Raw genomic sequence first — 20742 nt, forward strand, 5'->3', positions numbered from 1 at the left:
CGTAGTTTCAACTGTCAAAATACTGTTTACCTGAATATAAAATGGTGCATGCACTGCTACTGATACGAACGCCGTACCTGCATTGTAGTTTCTGATAAGTGGATCAGCATTTAGAAGCACTATAAACCAGGGTTGTAATGACTTGATTCATGACTCGACTCGAGTTCGACTCGAGTCACGATTTCTTGATGACTAGACTGGACTCGAGTCACTTGACTCGACTTTTACTCAAGTCATTCTGCATGACTCGACACTAGGACGACCAAGACAGGCTTTTTATTGTAACTGCGAAGAATAGTAAAGTCACGACATTATTGGTATTTCGTCTATCACTCCTGATACCAGGAAAATAGAGCCAGTAACTGTTATGACTGAGGAAAATTACGATACTATGGATTCGAGCAATTCTATATCACTCGAGCAGATTTTAAAAAAAAGGATTGAACCGGATTGAATTCAAAACTGAACAGTGACTTGACTCGGTGGTGAATTGAAAATTACTCGACTTGACTCGAGTCAAAATTGTAAAAGTGAGATTGACTTGTGACTCGTAACCTTGCGACTTGGTTCCAACCCTGCGGTAAACCTGCAACGAACCAAGAAATTACCCAAAGTTTTGGCACGTACCATAACTTTTATAAACACGCCGCGCGAAATATTAAGAATGCATGAATTATATTGATCCATCCAATTGATCCATGAACCTCAGTTCAAGGAACGCTATTACAAGTAATGTCTACCCTTTTACAGTAACCTAGCATTAGATCTAGCAACATCATTTGTATGGTGAAAGTCTATGTTGAATACGATGAATATTTCCAACCGTTCTCAATGATATTTTTAATCGAAATCAACACATTATTAGTGTCCACAAAACGGAATGTTAGTTACAAGCTGACGCCTGAACACCGTCTTAGGATAATTTACTTGTCATCACGCAGATGCGACCAAAAAAACACGTAAAAAAACATAGCCATGATCATAAAGGGCATTGGAAACAACGCTGCTACCGCAGAGTTGAATATGCGCATCAATACTCTCATCATAAATATGCTTATTGCTGATGCCATAGCTACTCCTACTAGAGGTAGAGCGTAAGCCTTGACGCGGGTAGACCTGGACAGGTTCGCGGTAATAGCAGTTAAACGGTGCGAGCAGCAGACCAGAGCACCATCCCTGACGGACCACAGTGCTAGGAAAGCACCGGCAACACCAACAACTGAGTGGATCTGGAAACAGATAGAAAATAAGGCAAGAGAGACAATAGCTACTGCGACAAAACAAAGAAACGTTAATCTTGGCCTCTCGAATTTATCCAGGACTTGTCCCGCTGCAGAAGAGCATACTGTTGCAAGCACGAATCCAATACAGATCATTGCGCCGACAAATTGATCGTTCAACGTTGAGAATTCATTCAACATCAAGGATGATACTAGAACATCGCCCAAAGGTCTCTCAAAAATCATGAAAGTATAAACACAAGTGAATATAAGGAATGGAGAATATGTTAGTAGATACTTGATCTCACCTAGTTCTCTTTTCAAGTCGAACGATGACCGGGACTCCGCTAGAATAGGGTCGACCTCATTAAATAATGATTTGTTATCATCGGATTGTTTAATTACATCAGCTACTGGGGGCCTACCGGACAGATAAGTCAGCGACACTGCAGTGCACACCAGTGAAAGGAAGCTAATCGAGCCGAATACACAAGCATACGCCTCTTGGAATAGATTGTCGAATTTATTAATTTCGCTGCAATTCCCTTTAATTAGATGGAGTTGGTCTTCGCTATATGACACTCCCATTGCTCTTGTAGCAATTATGTTCGTAATCAACTGAGAAAGTCTTCTTGACAGCCATGGAAAAGCGTTAGCTTTGCCTCTTTCGTTCTGGGGAAACCAATTACCGGCGCACAATTGTATCAGCGACATCAATATTGAAGTCGAATTTCCACTGAGGAACATACCAGCTATCACAAATCCAAACATTTTAAGTGCAACGCCAATTGAGATTAGGAAAGTGGCAAGCACATTTCCAGCAGCTCCCAAAACTGCTAGATTTCGAAATGTCAACAGATCGCCGAATATGCAGACCACGAATACGCTGATCACCCTGCCAACAAGATTCGTTGTCGCTTGCATATCCACCGTGACCGGGTCCACGCGAAAGTATAATGAAGTCAAATCGTTGATGAACGAGAAAAAGCTGTAACTGAACACGTCCAGGAATAACAGACAACACACTAAAAACAGGACACCCCATCGTTTTCTCAGTATATAGTATCGCTTTCCACGCGAAATGAACGTTGAATCCAGCAGCAGCACTGACTCACCGGATTGCTGTTCATCTGCCTGATCTACCATATTTCGGTTACGAGTAAAATGTACACAAATTGCATTTCTTGTTGGAAGTGTGGCGGTATCAAGTATATGAAAAAGCGGAATACCAGAGCACGGCGTGCGATTATAAACTTCCTTTCTGTATACATCCTGCTTTGAAAAGAGGTCGACGTGTTTAGGAATCAATCACTAAATTCTAGTAAGATGTATTCAACCCTGCGAAATCAATCATGACAATTTGTTAACGAATTCACAAACGCGTAACGGAGCAAATTTTCGTCGCAGCATTGTAGTGAGTCAAGGAGCAGGTTTTCGGTGACTCGACATGGACTAGTGTCAATGGCTGATTCGGCCACGTCGACGCGAGACATTCTATAGCATGGCTCTTCGATCGGGCGTATCGTACACCCCAGGGTGCACCATAACTTGCAAAGGATGTACCACTCGGATGGGGTGTACTGGGGTGTACCAGATCCGCATTAAATGAACCGATGACTAACTATCACAATAAATAGTCAAGGCTATGCTTCAGAACAGGTTTTTCAGATCAGCTGTACGAAAATACATCCCTCTTGTGATGTAAATATTATAATAATATAAATAGAGCAGTGTACACCACTGCAGAGGCGCAGCCAGGGAGTGCTAGGTCGTGGTCCGGTAACCTCGAGCCCTGATTAGCATTTTAAATTTCCTATGCGTTGCAGCCTTGCTCATCTTTATTTTGATTAGGCCAATCAACCATCTACACATAATCAAATTATGGTGGCCGTCAATATGCAATTTGAATTAACGAAGTGGTTACCAAATATTTGAGAGATTTAAATTCAACTTCAAATTTTTATCCACGCTCCACTAGACTTTGATTTTTCGTTTTTAATATAATAGTGCCCTGGCAATTTGAATCCACCATACAATTGCGATCCACAGAGGAATATAATGCACCTCATAAAGCGGTGTTTCTCGAACTCTTTCCGGTCGCCTACCACTATTTTTTTTCACTTCACCGCGTACCACCTAGATCCCACATGTCTTAAGGTAGTCAAATGTACCAGTATTATTAGTAATTGGCGTTGTTATGTATATAGGTCTAGCTCTGAAAATAGCACCATCACCGAGGTGATGGAAGTATCCATCGTAAAAAGAGAGCATCAAAGATTGGCGGTTTTAAATTAAATTTCCCGTGATATTACTGCTTTCGAGAATGTCCTGATGTCGGTGTCGTTCCGATTTAGGACATCGTTCGTCATCGTTGCAAAGGGTTATCCATTTTTCGTTCTTCTTTCATCTTCGAAGGGTCATTGACTTCACGACGTTGTCACGCCATATAATAACACCACTGAATAGTAGCCTACGAAAAGCGAATTTAATTTGCTAGGTACAACTGCTTCCTGTAGACAAGATTGTCTATGCCGGTATAGCATTATTGGTAGTATATTGGAAAATATGTTCATTGCCCATGCTCAATTAGAGCATCACGCTATGTCCACTTGATGGCTGAAAGCCCTTCCCCGCACCAACACGCCGACGCAGGGATCTCACTTTTTCTTTTCTGCATCCCAGTGCCGTTTCAGCATGCTGGGCTTCATGGTACGGATTTCATGCAAACCACGCACAGCAGCAAACATTCTTTTCCGTATTCGATTGCGATGAATCCGCACTTTAGGTATTCTGGATTATACTCTCGTTTCGACATCGTTAAAATTTAGTGACATTGCTGCACTGATGCATTTGTATGCTAACCAGATAGCCGGAAAATATGTATCTTCCTTTCTACGCTGATGCATTGGTATGTTAGGCCTAGTAGCCAAGCTAGCCAATATCACCGGATGCTTGGTTCTCTTTAATATGCATCCGGTGTGAATCAATGATTCCATCGTGAAATTGCTGCGCAACTGTAGTAATTGTGCACCGTGTGTATTCATAGCGGTTCTCTGCAAAGCAGAGAAAATTGTAGACTGAATACAATTAAAAATCGCCGATCCGTTATTCATTATACTCGCGTTTTTGATAGTAAACCTGCGGTGGTGTTCTGTTTCTACAATTAGAAATTTTTGTACGCAAGGTATATCTCAAGATATCAGGGATTACACAGACCTGCACACGGGCTCTCAGCGGTGCGAAGTTCCCAGTAGCCAATTTACCATGAGTATTTGTCGTCCAGATGGGTCATTGACAAATCTCCGCTGAGATGCGGCCATATGCTGTATATGTAATTGAAACATGGCCCTGAATTGCAATAACGGTTGAACACCCTTGAATTAGGCTTACCACTGAATCTGTATGAAAGGTTGAAGAGCATTGTTCTAACGGACAGTGGTTCTCAGCCTTTTCCACCTCGCGGACCAGTAAAATTTCAAAAATATTTGGCGGACCAGTGGACTTTCAAAAATTGAAATCAACCCAAATGTAAAGTATGTAACCGTTTTTAGCAAGTAGATGGTGCTAGAGAGTGATATTTAGGGGTGTTTGATCGTAATTAATTATTTTCATGATTGTATCCATGTGATTTTACCACAGTCAGTCTGCAGAGTCTAGGTAAAATTGCCTTGCCCAGATAAACATGCTACCGCCGACAGTCGTTTACAGTCTTTCGCGCCGAACGCCGTGGGTTTAACCGACCACGCCAACGCGAATAATATTCTTCTCTTCGATAATATCGAGAGACGAAGCGTTTCGGAGTTGAACCAAGCACGTTGTCGTGCGAGCTTGCTCATTGCATACTACCACCAGGCGTTCGCTAGTACGAATACAATGCGCCGCACAAAAACACACAACAACAGCTATACCGGCCATCAACAAAACCAGGGCCGAAAATGCACTTCGTCTGCCCACTCTCCAAAACCGTTGGTCTTGGGTCTCCATAGGGTGATAAGCCTGACTTATGGGGGATGGGTGTTTTAACGAATAATTGTGAGCATCTTCTTTGCACTCAGTGTAGGGGTAAAGTTTCTGTGAATTGCGCCAAGCGCGAGGATATTCTATAATTCAAGACTAAATCGGTTAATATTGGTAATTACATATATATTGCTATAAATTTTTTATCCTCTCAGAACAATGATATTTTCCGGTAGAAGGGAGTGGGTTGACGTCTTGGAAAATTTACGGCACTTAGCCTACTTAGTAAGGGCCAATAAGGGCACAAGACCATCGATTTTTACTATACTTTCCATTTAATACTTTCGACGATTTGGTAGTATACGTTTTGCCAATTCCCCGTGACCGGCCACGGAATAGCTTTTTTCGTGGCCAGCACGCAAGATTTGTGACCGTCCACAAGAAAAATCCGTGGTATTTTTTCCATATCTTTTCTTCGATCCTTGCCCAGTTTAGCGATTACATATTCTTGGCAAGAACACGTTCATTCTGTTGCAACTTGAGGGTGCAATACGTGCTGAGTGATCAATCAAAAGTAGCTGCATTATATATATTAGACTGCTCATGGATGCTACGAGAAATGACACAACTCCAAAAATATTTCAAGTTGTTCGGAACCTTCCCATCATTTAATTGATCGCACTGTTGTCGTGTTTTGCAAGTATTGAATTATTAATTAGAAGAAACTGAAAACTAAACCTGACACATAACAAAATGCAGGGCATCCACATTCTTAGGATGGCATACACCCGTGCTTTCAAACTAATGGTTATTGAGTCATAATAACAATAACAGCACCACATAAGCATTCGCTCTGCCCTATGTGGTGTTTTTCCGACTTTGAATTACGACCGACCGACCAGCAGACGACGTGTACTTAGAAAAACAACGCAAGAAGACCCCGAGACATAGGTGAGGAAGAAATATCGAGAAATATCACGAACCATCAAAGCGAAGTTCACGACAAGTGAAATCAACGCTACATTCTCGTAAAAATGAATCGACGTGCTGATTTTGCAGCGAACGAATACAACAGGGGTGGCCAACATTTTCGGCTAAAGAGCCGCATGAGTTTTACGAGCCATTGCGCGGCCCACTTGAATGTTGATAAAATTTTATTAGTCGCCCGATAGGAGCGAACCGGATTAAGTAGCTGTGAAAACAAGACTTATATCCTACTACGCCTAAAAATCGATAACAATTATGTCATAGAAACTCAGCGTGCTTTAACTCCTAGCCGTGCGAAGTGCTAAAATTTCGCAAAGATTGTAAATGAATTCGATCCATAATTTTGTTGCTTGCATAGAATTCGGGATGCCTCTGTACAGGTACACCGCTGTGCTCATTTGGTAAGGACATTATTAGGCGCTTGGACGTATCATTATCGACGGTTTCGGTGAACATGCGTCTATCATTTTGTGCCAAAGTTTCATCGCCGACGATCTTCTTAAGAGTGCACAATGTACTGGCACATGTGACGCTGCATGTTCAATTACACGTTCTTTCGTAATCGCGAATATAGTTAGACTCAACTCTGCAGAGGGTACCAATACTAAAAGCCAGAAATCGAGTGACAATAACGAAATATTCTACTTCATGGTCATATACGCAAATCTAAGAAAATGTGGCTAGCTGGCGTCTGGCTAAGCTAATGCGTCGTGAGTTGGGCTGGGCGCAATGATTCGAGTACTCGAATCTGAATCAAGTATTAATTTTAATGAAGCGAGTCCAGCAGTAAAAGACGATTTTTTCGAGTAGGCCTACTGAAATTACGCTTCTCGCCACTGAATGTTAATTTATCAACAATAACTATTGTTTCGAAACTAATTTTCACTGTTGAAGCCTAGTAACCTTGATTGGCTGTATCGTAGCATACGAGACATGTAGTACAAAGCTACGAACGTTACTGGAAATGGCACATTTCCGAAGCCATGATCATCTCACAACATTGTCACCAAGTGCAAGAAATCAACATGGTCGAAAAAATACCAAAGTCTCTTTAATGTGATGAATAACAGGCATTATATTCTTTGTGGTCGCGTAAAAGGTACATATTTGAACTTTGATATATTGCATTATGTTATGACGTCATAATGAGTGATACTCTATTACTCCACTCGACTCGAAGCATATTACGTGATTCAGAATCGAATCACTCAGGTACTCGATTTTGCCCAGCCCTAGTCGTGAGTGATATTTCAGCAATCAACATCCCAAATTTCACTGTCAGGCTAATTAAATTTTTGGTTGACCTTGCGAGTTCACAAATTATTAACAGGGTAATTATTTTTTGATAATATAACTGATTTCGAAAATTTCCTCGCGAGTCACCCAAAAGGTTCTGGCGCGCCCCATCTGGTACGCGGGTTACGGGTTTGCCGCCCCTGGGATAAAACAATACAATAGAGGCCGACGATAGGGAAATATCAAGACCGCGGAAAAAAATGCCAGTTAGGAGTAACCATTATAGGTAGAATTGTGATGTGTCGTGTCTATTCCAAATAGAACCGAAGTAGTATATTTATATCAAAATACTTCCCTTTCACCTTGAATATATATATACTGTCCACCAAAGTAGTCTAATAGGTATATATATATATATTTATATATTTACCGATTAGACTACTTTGGTGGACAGTCCTGGTTTTGAAGCATTTGGGCGACAATTATCGCCAACAGAAGGAGACAAGCTGGGCGACTGAAAATATCTCGATTGGTTTTGAATTATCAATTCCGCGCGTGGTCACTGCTGATTAGTAGTTTATATCGCAGCGTTTAGAACAGTGGTTCCCAACGTGGGCGATATCGCCCCCCAGGGGGCGATTTGGCGGCCTAGGGGGGCGAAAATGACGAAGGGGGCGATAGGGGGGCGTAAATGGACAAATTGGGCGAAAATCGCGAAGGGGGCGATAGGGGGGCGATGACGCGTAAAAACGGCTATATTGGAGTCAATTCGGAGAAATGACCGTTTTTTTTTTGGACAACCCACGGAAATTTGGTTGCAAAAGTGTAAAATTCGACAACGATCCGAAAAGTTGACCTTTTTTTTTCAGTCAACCCGCCGATGACTACAGATTGTATACCGATTTTTCGGTTCACAAAATCTGGGGGGCGATGATCGGCGTTGAGCTTGAAAAGGGGGCGATGAGTCGAAAAAGGTTGGGAACCACTGGTTTAGAATATACACAAAATGTCCTCCAACTGCGGTCGCCTTAATTTTTGCTAACTTTTGCAATATCTGATATACCACTTCAGTGGATATTGGATACTTAAGGAGACAAATCGCCATTTTGAATTACCAGACCATGGCCCTGTCCGTTACTGAGCTAAGATGGCAGTGTCGTCATATTATATGTCATGGTTCGGGAATCAGTTTCGGCCGAGGAGTCATACCTGCCCCTACATTTTCAATTGTACCATCAAAGGAGTAATATACCAATGACAATATATCTTGACGTCATTATTTGAAATTCACGACGTCATCGTTGTACGATATGGATGATCGCTATATATCAGTGTCAGTGGTCGGGAACCTATGACTCGCGAGCTATATATGGGTCTTTTGGGTATAAGATATGGCTCTTTGACATATTTTTAATTTTGTACTTAATTTTTATCGATATTGCAGCAACCTGTTGGTAAATTTTCTTAACGACCCGAACAATTATTCTCGTGGAAACATAAACATGTCTTTGAGAGGTCAAGACAGTGGCTTATCCAGAGTTAAGGGCTCGGAACCCTCTATAAAATTCTCAAAGTTTAGGTACTGTGGCGCCAGCGGCAACTATCGCTCGCGAATACGATGTAGCCTACATGACATTGCGCGCCGCGTAATCTTGATTGATCGAAGAGAATTGCTATCTAGTTTTCAAATACACATTGCCTTCCTGATCCACGACGAGAAATAAACTGCCCTGGAAGTGACAATCACAATTACAAATCCAAATTACAAACAATGCTTAGCTATTCACGTTCTTGATTGGTAACTAGCTTTCTAGTACTACCGTTAAAATGAAGTAGGCCTGTAGTGCAACGTTCGTGTTACCGCTGAATACTTTGAGAATTGAGAGGACGATCAATATTTACATTTTCGGAATCAGTGTTGTAGTTATAGTAGAGTGATATCAGTTATTATAAATTCTGAGCTTTACCATGAATTGCGCTATCACAGGATGACTAGCACCCTATGAGCTTTTACAGAAAAAATACGGCGCCCACGACGAATCCCATGTAGTGTGTTAGAATTAGTACCATGATAACGTCACGAATTTTAACTTGTGACGTAACAATGCATGGACACGTATGGCTCTTTCGGAGTTAAAATGGAAAATATAAAGCCAACATAGCTCTTCAGACGAAAAAGGTTCCCGACCTCTGTTATATATAATTCGCCGTTTGTTTGTTTTATATTCAGGGTGTTTCGACTACATTGGTAGTTTTACACCAGACATATATTCATTATTTTGATTACGTATTTACCGACTTGTAGCACGGCCCACTTCTGGGCTTTTATAAATTACCGCTTACGCCGATCACGTGGCGACGAGGAACCTAGATAAACCTCCAACACTTGGGTAGGAATTTCATTTCATTTCGCCATTTCACCACACACATATTTTGCGCTTAAAATCTGCTGTGAAAATACGGAACATGTGTCTTTATAAGAAGCTACAGTTGGCCATCCTGCAGATTAAATCACCAGTTTTCTACGGCTAGTACGACATTCGTTGGCTAGCCGATTGCTACTTTTGCCGCGATAGCAGATCTCAGTTCTAATGAAATGATAAATATGTTCTGTTTTAATTAATATAAGCGGCCGTAATATCCCTCGGAAGCTTCATGTTTCGTGGACCCTACAGTCTATCAGAAGGTATGAGGCAATCTTTCCCTTAAGGCACTGCACACTTTTTGATCCACTATTACTAGTGCTGCAAGGCAAAAACTTTCGAATAAAGACCACTTTAACGTGTCTCTAACTCCGATCTCTACCGCCAACTTGTTCACTGTTCAGTAGGGGGGTTCAAAAAAACTTTTCTAAATCTCATCGGCTTAATGTCAAATCGTCAGGTTACCTAAAAAAACGTTGCACACCGAATTTGACTCAATTCCAGCCAGTAGAAGCCGAGGTCAGCCAAATTGAAATTTCAGTCATTTTTAAAAAATAGGTTTTACCGTGACCAATTTCGTCACACGGTCATGACCAAAAATCGTGTTCCAGGTATGCCTGAAGAGGCAGGGATGTCTTTTCCACTTGTTTTGATCTTGACAAGGGCCTATATGGTGGCGTTTGGATGAAGACATCACCACTAAACGAAAAAAAGATATGACAGGGATTAGCTGGAAATTAGTCCACTTCATTGAAATAGCCACATTAAAAGAATGGTGAGATAATTTTAAAATAGAGTACTTTACGCACTGAAATAACGACCATGAAAAGGAAATGACCTAATAATAAGCACGTAAAATACGGGTAAATATATTTAACAAGTGATAGTAGTCAATATCTATATTCTTTGTCGGTCCAATGTAGATTTCTTCACGATACAATTTGATATTTATGATATTCTAGCATTTGCTCTGCAGCACTCCCCAGCAAACACAGTACAGACCAAAGATGTAGAAAAGCCGAGCCGATGTAGTAGATATTAGATCTTGGCAGGTCGTAGAAAGGGGGATTTTGTGTCGACTCAATTCAACGTCTTTTCCATGTCCTTCAATAATGTAAATATTATGCAGATGCTACAGCCTTTAAACATGGTGAGTAGAATGTAGATCCTACGTTAGAAGAAGAAGATCCTGATATAATAACCTGTTTTCTACCACTATGGGCTTAACCTGATCACGGCTGCGTACACACACCACATTATTTACTACATATTAATCACATTTGTGATAATTTAATTTCAAACGAATTGGCAATAATGCCGTTGTAAAAAATAAAACGAACAAACGAACGAATGTCTTCAGAAAGAAAGTGAAAACAGTCCTTATCATCAGGTTTCATCTTCTGATGAGCCAGTTAAATAACCAGCATGCGGCCTTTTCTTTTCAACACCCTGCAGAAATAAAATGAAAATGATGATTGATAGCTAAGACATTCGTACTGCGAAAATGGCAGAGGTAGCGACTAACGAATGACTCCTACATTTTTTTCGCCCATACTTACTAAAATGGATTCGATTCTGAACTATTTCCACTCAAGTTTTCAAGTTTTATTATTATATTTTTTAATATTATATGACTAGAGAACTGACTTCAGTCGTCACTTCTACTTGATTATCAAGATCAACGATGACTACTTCAGCACTCTTTGAAAACAGCCACTAACACAAAAAGAATTCTTGACTAAAATTTCTTCACATTCTGTCCAAAATGATCAATTCAACAATCCAAATGAATCAGTTATTTGGCAGCTAGTTGGAGAGATATATACTAAAGTCTAGAAAGTGTAATGATACTCTGCATGGAAAGCTGAAGACCTAATAATATTGTGTACAGAGAACAAAACATTTGAGTGGCGGCACTGGTTTAGACATTAATAAATTATTAGAATTGACAGCAAGATAACCAGCAAGACATTAAAATGAGAATTAGTGCAGTTTCTTAGGCTGTAGTGATACTCAGCCAGTAATTGACCTAGCAGAGAGCAAAACGTTGTAAATAAAGCGAGCGAAACCTCCGACAAATGATACGATAAAACATTAGAATCGACAGTCTTACTAGAAGCAGAATAACAATCATGAGGGGTTAGAGAACAGAAGCCCGGGAAGTGACCATCAGAAATTACTGCATACTGGCCGAACAAATCCATGACCACTAACAAATGGTCTTTCAATAGTCAATATTGATACCAAATGACACCACCCCTATTTCATAGCAACATTTAGCAAATACAGCGCTGGAGTCAACCTTATATAAGCGCTAACCAAACGCCCATTAGTTTTCCCACCTACTACTTCGCGGATGGAAATACGCATTAAAGCGAACGGACGCGACTTGTCACACTCTTGCTATTTCTGCTCCTTTTTTCTCTTCGTTCCTCTTCTCTGTCGCTTCCGCTTGAGGAGAGAAACAGTCGGCCGCGTTTACGGATCGTGAATTCCCGGTGGGTGATTCTTCCTCGAATGGTCAGCACCTTGAAAATTGAGAACAATGTTGTTGCAAAATGCATGACAATTTGAAAGTTACATCATTCTAATTATTCCAGTTATGGCCGTGAATCGTTACAAGTGCGGTAACCATAAGAATTATTACTATACTTCAACTACAAATACAATATATTGTATAAAATGATTACCAATTCTTTTACGTTGATCGAGTCCCAAATAGATGAAATATGTCAAAGAATTTGCTAAATTTTTGTATAATTTGACAGATTCCGAAATCTTCTCAAAGTGCACCTTTCAAAAATTTGATATCAAGACTCCCAACATTTTACAATTCGAAGTTGGATGGCTTTACCAATACAAGCAAACAGTTTGTATCGCAATTGACAATTATGTAGAGAACGCTGCGAGACATATGAGTAGGCCTACCCTAAAACGTTTCCCTGACATGGACATTAGGGCTCTTAAAATATGACTTTTTTTCTCAAATCGTTCTGGCTACTTGATAAAATTGTTAGGTTACCTAATTTAAGCCTAAACACAAAATTTGGTTCAATTCCAGCCAGTAACCGCTTTGCTACAGGAGAAGAAAGTTTCTATTAACTATATAAAAATGAATAGGTAATAAAAATTTGAAAATTTTCTGTTCACCCCATGAAAGTGTTAGGCTGTCTATAGAAACGATGCTCACCAAATTTGGTTCAATTCCAACCAGTGGAAGCGGAGATATAGCCGTCGAAAAATTTGGATTTGAATAAAATAGTATTTACGGTGACCGATTCTTTGTTTACTTATTAAAGTTGTGCTCACCGTAAGTACTATTTTATTAAAATCCAAATTTTTCGACAGCAATAACTCCGCTTCCACTGGTTGGAATTGAACCAAATTTGGTGAGCATCGTTTCTATAGACAGCCTAACACTTTCATGGGGTGAACAGAAAATCTTCAAATTTTTTATTATTCATTTTTATATAATAAATAGGAACTTTCTTCTCTTGTAGCAAAGCGGATACTGGCTGGATTTGAACCATATTTTGTTTGTAGGCTTAAATTAGGTAACCTAACAATTTTATCAAGTAGCCAGTACGATTTGAGAAAAAAAGTCATTTTTGAAGAGCCCTACTGTTCATGACCGTCCACGTTTAGAGTTGCATCTCAAAGATGCTAAAATAAGCCTAAATATAATCCAAGCAATACGATTGTCCACTTTGACTGACTGAATTTCTAAAAACACCTTGATAGCTTCCACATCTTACGTTTATATATACCGTCTGCTATCGGCACAACAAAGTAGGCCTATTTAAAAGTACCAAAACAGATTCAACATACCACATCTCTTGCTTTTGCTTTCATTCAATTTTCCATCAAACTTCTTTAAATCCTCCTTTGTGTTGAGTTGCTTTGGAATTCTCCTAGGATCAATTCCGATATCGTTTTATCATATACAATCTATGGCGGAATAAAAGTTTCGGATAAGTTCTAAAACGAACACAATTTTCCACACAAAAGTCAATTGCCACACGAAATGCCAAATGCTACGGTCTCATTTTATAAGGTATGGCGAGGAAACGTAGTGGTACGTTCCATTATAGCTAAACACCAATGAATTGCGGGTTCGAGCGTGACACGTCGACTCCATAATTCCTACCGAAGTGTTGGCCGTTTATCTAGGCTCCTCCTCGCCATCTGATTCGCATAGCCATGTCTTAAAAAGCCTAGGAGTGGGCCGTGCTGTAAGTGGGCAGATGGTTGCCGATGCACCCGGCACTTGGTGAATTCGGCCGCACAAACTCGGCACTTGGTGAATTCGGCCCTCGGGAAATTTTGAAATGAAGTGTATTTACAGCTATTAATATGAATTATCAAACTAATAATAGTATTATCAAGTGATTCGTCAATCTTGTAAGGAGGTCAGGGCATCCGTAGATCGCGCAGTCACGGCGTGATTAGATCACGGATTGCGTAGCCACGGGAAATAACACAGCGCTCATATACCGACCACGCGCGGTCTGCTTGGAATCGATGGCATGAGTCACGGGCCTGTGTCGTGTAAGTTTTGAGAAGATGGATCTTGGCGTTGTATGTGAGATCAAAACTGTGGAACATCAAGCGGCGCTTCTTCGTTTATCGATCACGACAAGCCACTGTTCCTCATCAACAAATGTTTCGCATGATCACGTCAAAATAAATTATTTTTTGCCTTTGGAGAGACGATTCCACTCTGGGATTAGGGTGTCTCGATAACACGGTTGAAGGATCCCAAGATTACGAGATCTACCACGAGCCACGACACGTTTAAATTTCCTTTTTGATACTGTTCATTCATACTAAATGCATTTCTAATGCGAAGGTGTTCTAGTGCCAATTCCTCCAAGGGCCGAGTTCACCAAGTGAAGAGCGTCGCGTTATTTCCCGCAATTACGCAATCTGTGATCTAATCACGCCGTGACCGTGTGATCTACGCATGCCCTGACCCCCGTACAACATTGACAACCACTCAAAGTGCCAAGTTCACCGGCAAACATTCCAGTAACCAATCATGGTGACCGGTACCGCTACGAGATCTACCACGGCCGAATTCACCAAGTGCCGAGTTTGTGCGGCCGAATTCACCAAGTGCCGAGTTCACTGGTAATCGGGCAGATACGGAATAATAATAAGAAGAACCGGCCTGGTGTAAAATGACCAGTGTAGTCGAACCACCACCATGAACACCACAAACAAACAAATAAACATCTAACATGGAAAAGAAATTACCTTTGCAGCCTTTGACAAACACAGTTACCATTGAAACCAGCAATTAAGGTCTTGTTCGAAAGCAGAATAACAACTGTTTTAGTGGACATATCAAATCAAATGTTGGAAAGTTCATGTAAAATAGCCCAAAATATTATCTTACTGTGACCATATTCCATCAATATGGTCTGGCTAGCCAAATTCTCTGGGCCAACATAATCAAGCTGCGTTTGGTTTCAACGATTAATAATCTTGTCACTGGATTCGAGGTATAATTGCACTCAAATTTAAAATTTTGCTCCATTAATCAACATCAAGTTGAAAATGTCCATTCTTGCACCAACTTTTATAAAATCATGAATCAGTGTTCTACAGGAATGTATCTATATGACTTATATACCTAGAAAATTCAAGCATAAATATTATGATATACCGTAGGTATAGTTACCGGTAATTCAGATGTTTGAAGCGAATTATAGTGGTCTAATTTCACTAAATTAGAGCGAAATGCCAGCAATATAATTGTAATCTAATTCGGAAAAACGGTTCAGCTCTAATTCTAACCTGGAAAAGCTGAAACTTTTCTATAGTTGTCTACACCTGTTTTGCAGAAAGTCAAACAGCTCTAGGCGTCATATACTACAGGCAATTCGAAATACCCCATAAGCTATATGCTACTGCATATATACCTTTAACCCGCTACCTCAGTCAGTCACAATTCCTATATATTTACGGCATTTACCATACAGAAAGAGCGAACTATGCCTGGCTGCGACCTGTTGCGCGTCAAATCTTTGTATGCCGCGATGACGTAAAATTTGAATCGCCGAAATATTCTAGAAGTCACGCATCGATAATCATATTCCTAAACGTACAACATATCACTTTTATTTAGTTATTCTCTGAATAAAACTATTAACCATTCTCGTTGAACATGCGAGATTACCGAAAGAGCGAATATATATATAATGAAGATCATATATATCAGAGGAAAACAAAACTATTCGACCTTAGAGCAACAACACGAATATACAACACCGGTGACATCCTCATGCAATAAAACGAAGGGAGAACATTGTTTTCTAATGGATAGAACGAAGCTACCGCATGAGATCGAACAAAACCGGATAGAATTCATCGTGATTGAATGTACCGACAAAGTCATCCTTTCTACGTATTTTAGTCGTACCCGCGAGAGATAGAAAATTTGCATTATTAGGTTAACTACCGGATATAACGAAGTCTAATGCATGAGATGGAACAACACCGAGTATGAATTTATTCTGATTGAATATAACCACAAGACCATCCTACTACGTATTTTAGACATTCCCTCGACACTTAGAAAATCAGAACCTAATCGAGATGATCCCGGATGATCCTTTTACGGTTTTGTGTTTGCTGGGTCCTATAGTACTGTCACAGGCGAATTATAAGACTAATGGGCATCGTGACAGATTTTATTCCTATCAAAAGATATCGTCTTCTCTTCATGTCATCCTCCACATTCGGTGAATACCATCTAATTGTATCCATATATCATGGTAAAACACCAATGCTTTTTATTACTCTATGACAAGAAGGGGGTTCAGGTGATATTGAAAGACCAGAAAATGACAAATGTGCTTTTATAAGCTCAGTGGGTCACCATTTAGTTTCCCTGAAGCTCGCAAAGTTTAGAGCACATAAAAAGCTCTACCATCAACTCTTATTTGAAGTACCAGAAATGCTTTTTCAACTCATAAATACTATTCATTGCCATAGCCCATTCTCAATTGCAATCAGCACCATTTTTAACGTCCTAGATCAGTCAATGTCAGGTAGCAGAGAAATATTCGAACACTGAGCTGCTGAGGAATGCAACTGATGTCTCTGTGGATGAGATTTTGGGAATGGTGAATTTGCAGACTTCGAATCAAGGCAGAGAGACATCGGTATGCCCTGCATAACTGGCATAGATTTCGTGAAATCTAAATTGGTCAAACAAAAATACTTCTAGATATGACTATCACTTGAGAAATAAATTACCCGTGTTTTACCTGCTTGTCAGTTAATTTCCTTTTCGTGATCGTTAATTTAAGTGCGCAACGTACTCTATTCGAAAATTATCTCATTATCCTTTTAATGTGGCTATTTCAATGAAGTGTACTAATTTCCAGCTAATCCACGCCATGGCTTTTTTTTTCGTTTGTTGGTGATGTCTTCTTCCAAACTGCACCATAGGCCCTTGTCAAGATCAAAACAAATGGAAAAGACATCCCTGCCTCTTCAGGCATACCTGGAACACGATTTTTGGTCATGACCAGGGGTGGTCAAAGTAGTCAAGAAAGCTACTCAAGTAGAAGTAGAAGTAGTGACGAAAAAATCTACTCAAATACGAGTAGAAGTACTTCTTTCATAAGCAACATAAAACTACTTGAAGTAGAAGTAGAATTGACTGACTTTAAATCTACTCAAGTAAGTAAGTAGTTGTAAAAACGATCGTAATACGTTTTCATGGACTGTCAAAAGCTGCAATCGGCGCTATGCGGAAGGTGTAGAGAGCTTCATTCATATTGATGCATCCCAGGAGGTGTCAATTTTTGACAGAATTAGCAGTCGTCCACATCATGGGATGTAAATGATAGTATTGTATGGAAATGTGATACTAATCCTTTGTTTACTCGAACACCCGGTTTTACAAAATATCATGGCATGGCGCCCTCCCCCATATTACAAGGCCCTTAGTTCAGTCGAAAAGCAATACGGATAAATTGTGTCGGATACGGCTTTAACACATACCGCGATTAGTATACGTTAATTAAAAATAGTGCAGATCGTAAAAATGCCATGTAGTGTATAGCTTTATTTTCGGAAAATATAAGGCATTTCTGCACTTTATTTTATACTTCAACATGTTTGTTTTCGAGACAAAAGAACTGAAACTATGATTAGAACTCACTGTATAATACTCGTAATTGAAAAAAAATACAAATACTACCCCTAAAAACCGGAAAATATATTTCATGTTTTGTCCAGAAAGTTTCACCAGTGGTCTGCTAAAACATGTCGAACGTTAACAAAGTCAAAGTCCACTTTTCCAGATTAGGAAACGTCATGGGCTGCCAGGAAAATGCTAGATTGCGAAATGTGAGTTTCAAACGTTATAGGGGCCATACTTACTGTGATGAAATATTTGATATAAGCGACAATGCGGCGTGAACGCAACCCGGTATCTAAAATTATATTCAGCGATACTTTCGTTCAAACATAGTTGTCACTCGAGAATACTGTGCGCGAAGCGCAACGAAAATTCCGGGTATTACTTGACTTTTATGAAAATTAAATGTTGGTACTACGTGAAAACAGCCCCGAAGTTCCTTAGGCTATCTTTGTTATTGGGGGATTAAACTACTTCTACTTGACAAACTGAAAATAACGAAAAGTAAGTAAGTAGATCACAAAATATTACGAAGTAGAAGTAGAAGTAGCGAAAAAAAGATCTACTTGAGTAAGTACCAGAAGTAGAGGAAAACTACTTAAGTACTTCGAAAAAGTAGAAGTACTTCGTTACTGACCACCTCTGGTTATAGGTATTGCAGTTGAACATAACATAAAGAACACAAACAACAACAATGCAGCCTATGCAAATAGCTATCACATAGGCTACCACAATTTAACGGAAAATACATAACAGCTACATAAGTAAGGGAATGTGTTGGCTCCGCATGACGCATTGGCCATCGCTACTATATAATTCCTAGAGGACTGTTGTATTCCGAAATCGATAGCGCGTTTCACTGTGCCTCGATTGTCCAATTGTTAGCGAATAGTGCATGAGGCGGCTTCGTTTGTGGCTCACCTGGCTATTGTTTCTCAGCGATGGCATTGTCTGTAATAAAGCCGAATGTCACCTTCTTTGGTGATTTTGAAGGGGTTCTGCTGCTCTGACACTGTTAATATTTGGATTTTCGGAATCAGTGTGACCATAGCATTTGGTTGATAACAGTTGTTATGAATTCCGAGCTAGTTTGATGAATTGCATTGTCTCAGGTAAGGCACGACCCGTCCGTGCCTCACCTGTGCCTTAATTCTCCTTTCGCGCTGTATTTTTGAATAATAATTATGCAAATCGATGATGTTTGGTGAAAAAATGTTCAAATTTAGTTATTTATGAACATCGATGTAAAATATCAATGATCATCGACTTAAGGAAGGTTTTCACAATTTTCACTTACCCTGACGACAGTGCCTCACCTGCTTCATTGGACCGCACGTCACTGAGCCTACCCAGGTTTGGCGCCTATGTATAAACATGGTTAGTTTAAAAAATAAGTGGTGCCAACGAGGCAACAATTCTTAAATTTGTGAAAGATTACCGTAAGATTATGTGAAATCAGTCATTAGTAGTAGCATAGCACCTTATGAAATACATCGGAGCCGGAGCTAGTTTAGAAACAACCGGCTCCAGCTCCGGCTTCACTTGAATTTCATTCAGATCTCCGGCTCCAGCTCCGGCTCCGCTGAAAATACGCTGCTCCGGGGTTCCGTCTCCTTTCTCCGGCTCCAAAGTCCTGCTGCCTACCGAGTTCCGAATTTATAATGCATACATTAACATAAACCCAGACGAGGCAGAATATTTCCACATATAGACGTAAAACGATCGAGTGCCGCTCTGACACTGTTACTATACCGGTACTTGTTTGTTTTGTTGATTACCAAGTAGCGGTACTGTTTACAGGTAAATACGTTTTCGCAATTAAGCTTCAAGGTCTAATATGGTCTCAGATGCGTTTACATTCAATGAAGACATAGTCATGGACACGGAAACTCCACGGTAAAATACAGCTGTGACATAGAGGACACGATCAGTAACTGCTGATACTTCGCTAGTATGATGGCTGGGCACAATGATTCGAGTAGCCTACTCGGATCTGAGAATCGAATCGAGTCACTTAGTCAGAGATGAATTTTTTAGAACTAAAATAAAACGCTATTTGCAACTGAGGTAATTTATCAACGAAAATTATGGTTCCCATAGGATTTGCAACTGCGGCAGCCTTTTAAATCTCGATTGGTCGTACAATGTACATACGGAAAACGTAGTATCAATATGCTCAATATAGCGAAAGTTATAGGTCTGTGAAGTCGTGGTCAACTCGCAGCATTGTCACAAGTGTAATCAGTGATGGCCCTACGATTGGACAGGGGCTAAGCGAAACTACCAGCCCCCCTTATCTATGTTGTCGCAACTTCGGAGGGGGGGCACCGTCTCCCAGACCCCATCCTGCTATCGGTGGAACAAACTTGAATTGTTGTACATCTGGTACAGACTGTTCCGGTATTACATTATGTGTACATCTTGATGTGACTGTTCAGTGCTCCTTTAAAAAAGATTACCTTTCAGCATATAAAATAATTATAATGCCATCCCGAAGTACAATAAACGACTTGTCATATTGGAAACAAGTGACTCAAGAGAACTATAGCGCGTGTCGAGACCCATCCATTTAGAAGAATTGTGGGATGTAGCATGACATAATAGTAAACCAAGACAACTAAAAGCCTAATAGACCATAAAATCCAGAAAGCTGTCAGCTGACATTAGTAATAAGCCAGCACACCGCGTCAAGGTTTCAGCCAGGTGCTGGATTACGCCTATCTTTTTTCTGCGAATAAGATTTTGTTGCAAGATAAGGCATAAA

At 40.1% G+C, this 20742-nt stretch overlaps 1 protein-coding gene and 1 long non-coding RNA gene across 3 annotated transcripts; both read right to left on the reverse strand.

The window, feature by feature from the left end:
- Positions 1-718: 718 nt before the first annotated feature.
- LOC145451619 (uncharacterized) lies at positions 719-3164 on the reverse strand. The gene has a single exon (XM_080329826.1). The coding sequence runs from the start codon at positions 2364-2366 to the stop codon at positions 924-926; it is 1443 nt and encodes a 480-aa protein (XP_080185952.1). The 5' UTR covers positions 2367-3164; the 3' UTR covers positions 719-923.
- A 7929-nt stretch (positions 3165-11093) lies between these two features.
- Positions 11094-15600, reverse strand: LOC145452083 (uncharacterized). 2 transcript variants are annotated; one of them, XR_013919192.1, is made up of 3 exons: positions 15080-15600; positions 13652-13771; positions 11094-12351 (listed from the first exon to the last, which is right to left on the reverse strand). It is a non-coding gene; the product is annotated as an uncharacterized LOC145452083 (long non-coding RNA). The 2 variants fall into 2 exon arrangements; XR_013919191.1 differs by having other exon boundaries at positions 13652-15600.
- Between the last annotated feature and the right edge of the window lie 5142 nt (positions 15601-20742).

Source organism: Botryllus schlosseri, chromosome 12, assembly GCF_051294905.1.
Source record: "Botryllus schlosseri isolate E-star chromosome 12, Bs_hap1, whole genome shotgun sequence".
Classification (NCBI taxonomy): domain Eukaryota; kingdom Metazoa; phylum Chordata; class Ascidiacea; order Stolidobranchia; family Styelidae; genus Botryllus; species Botryllus schlosseri.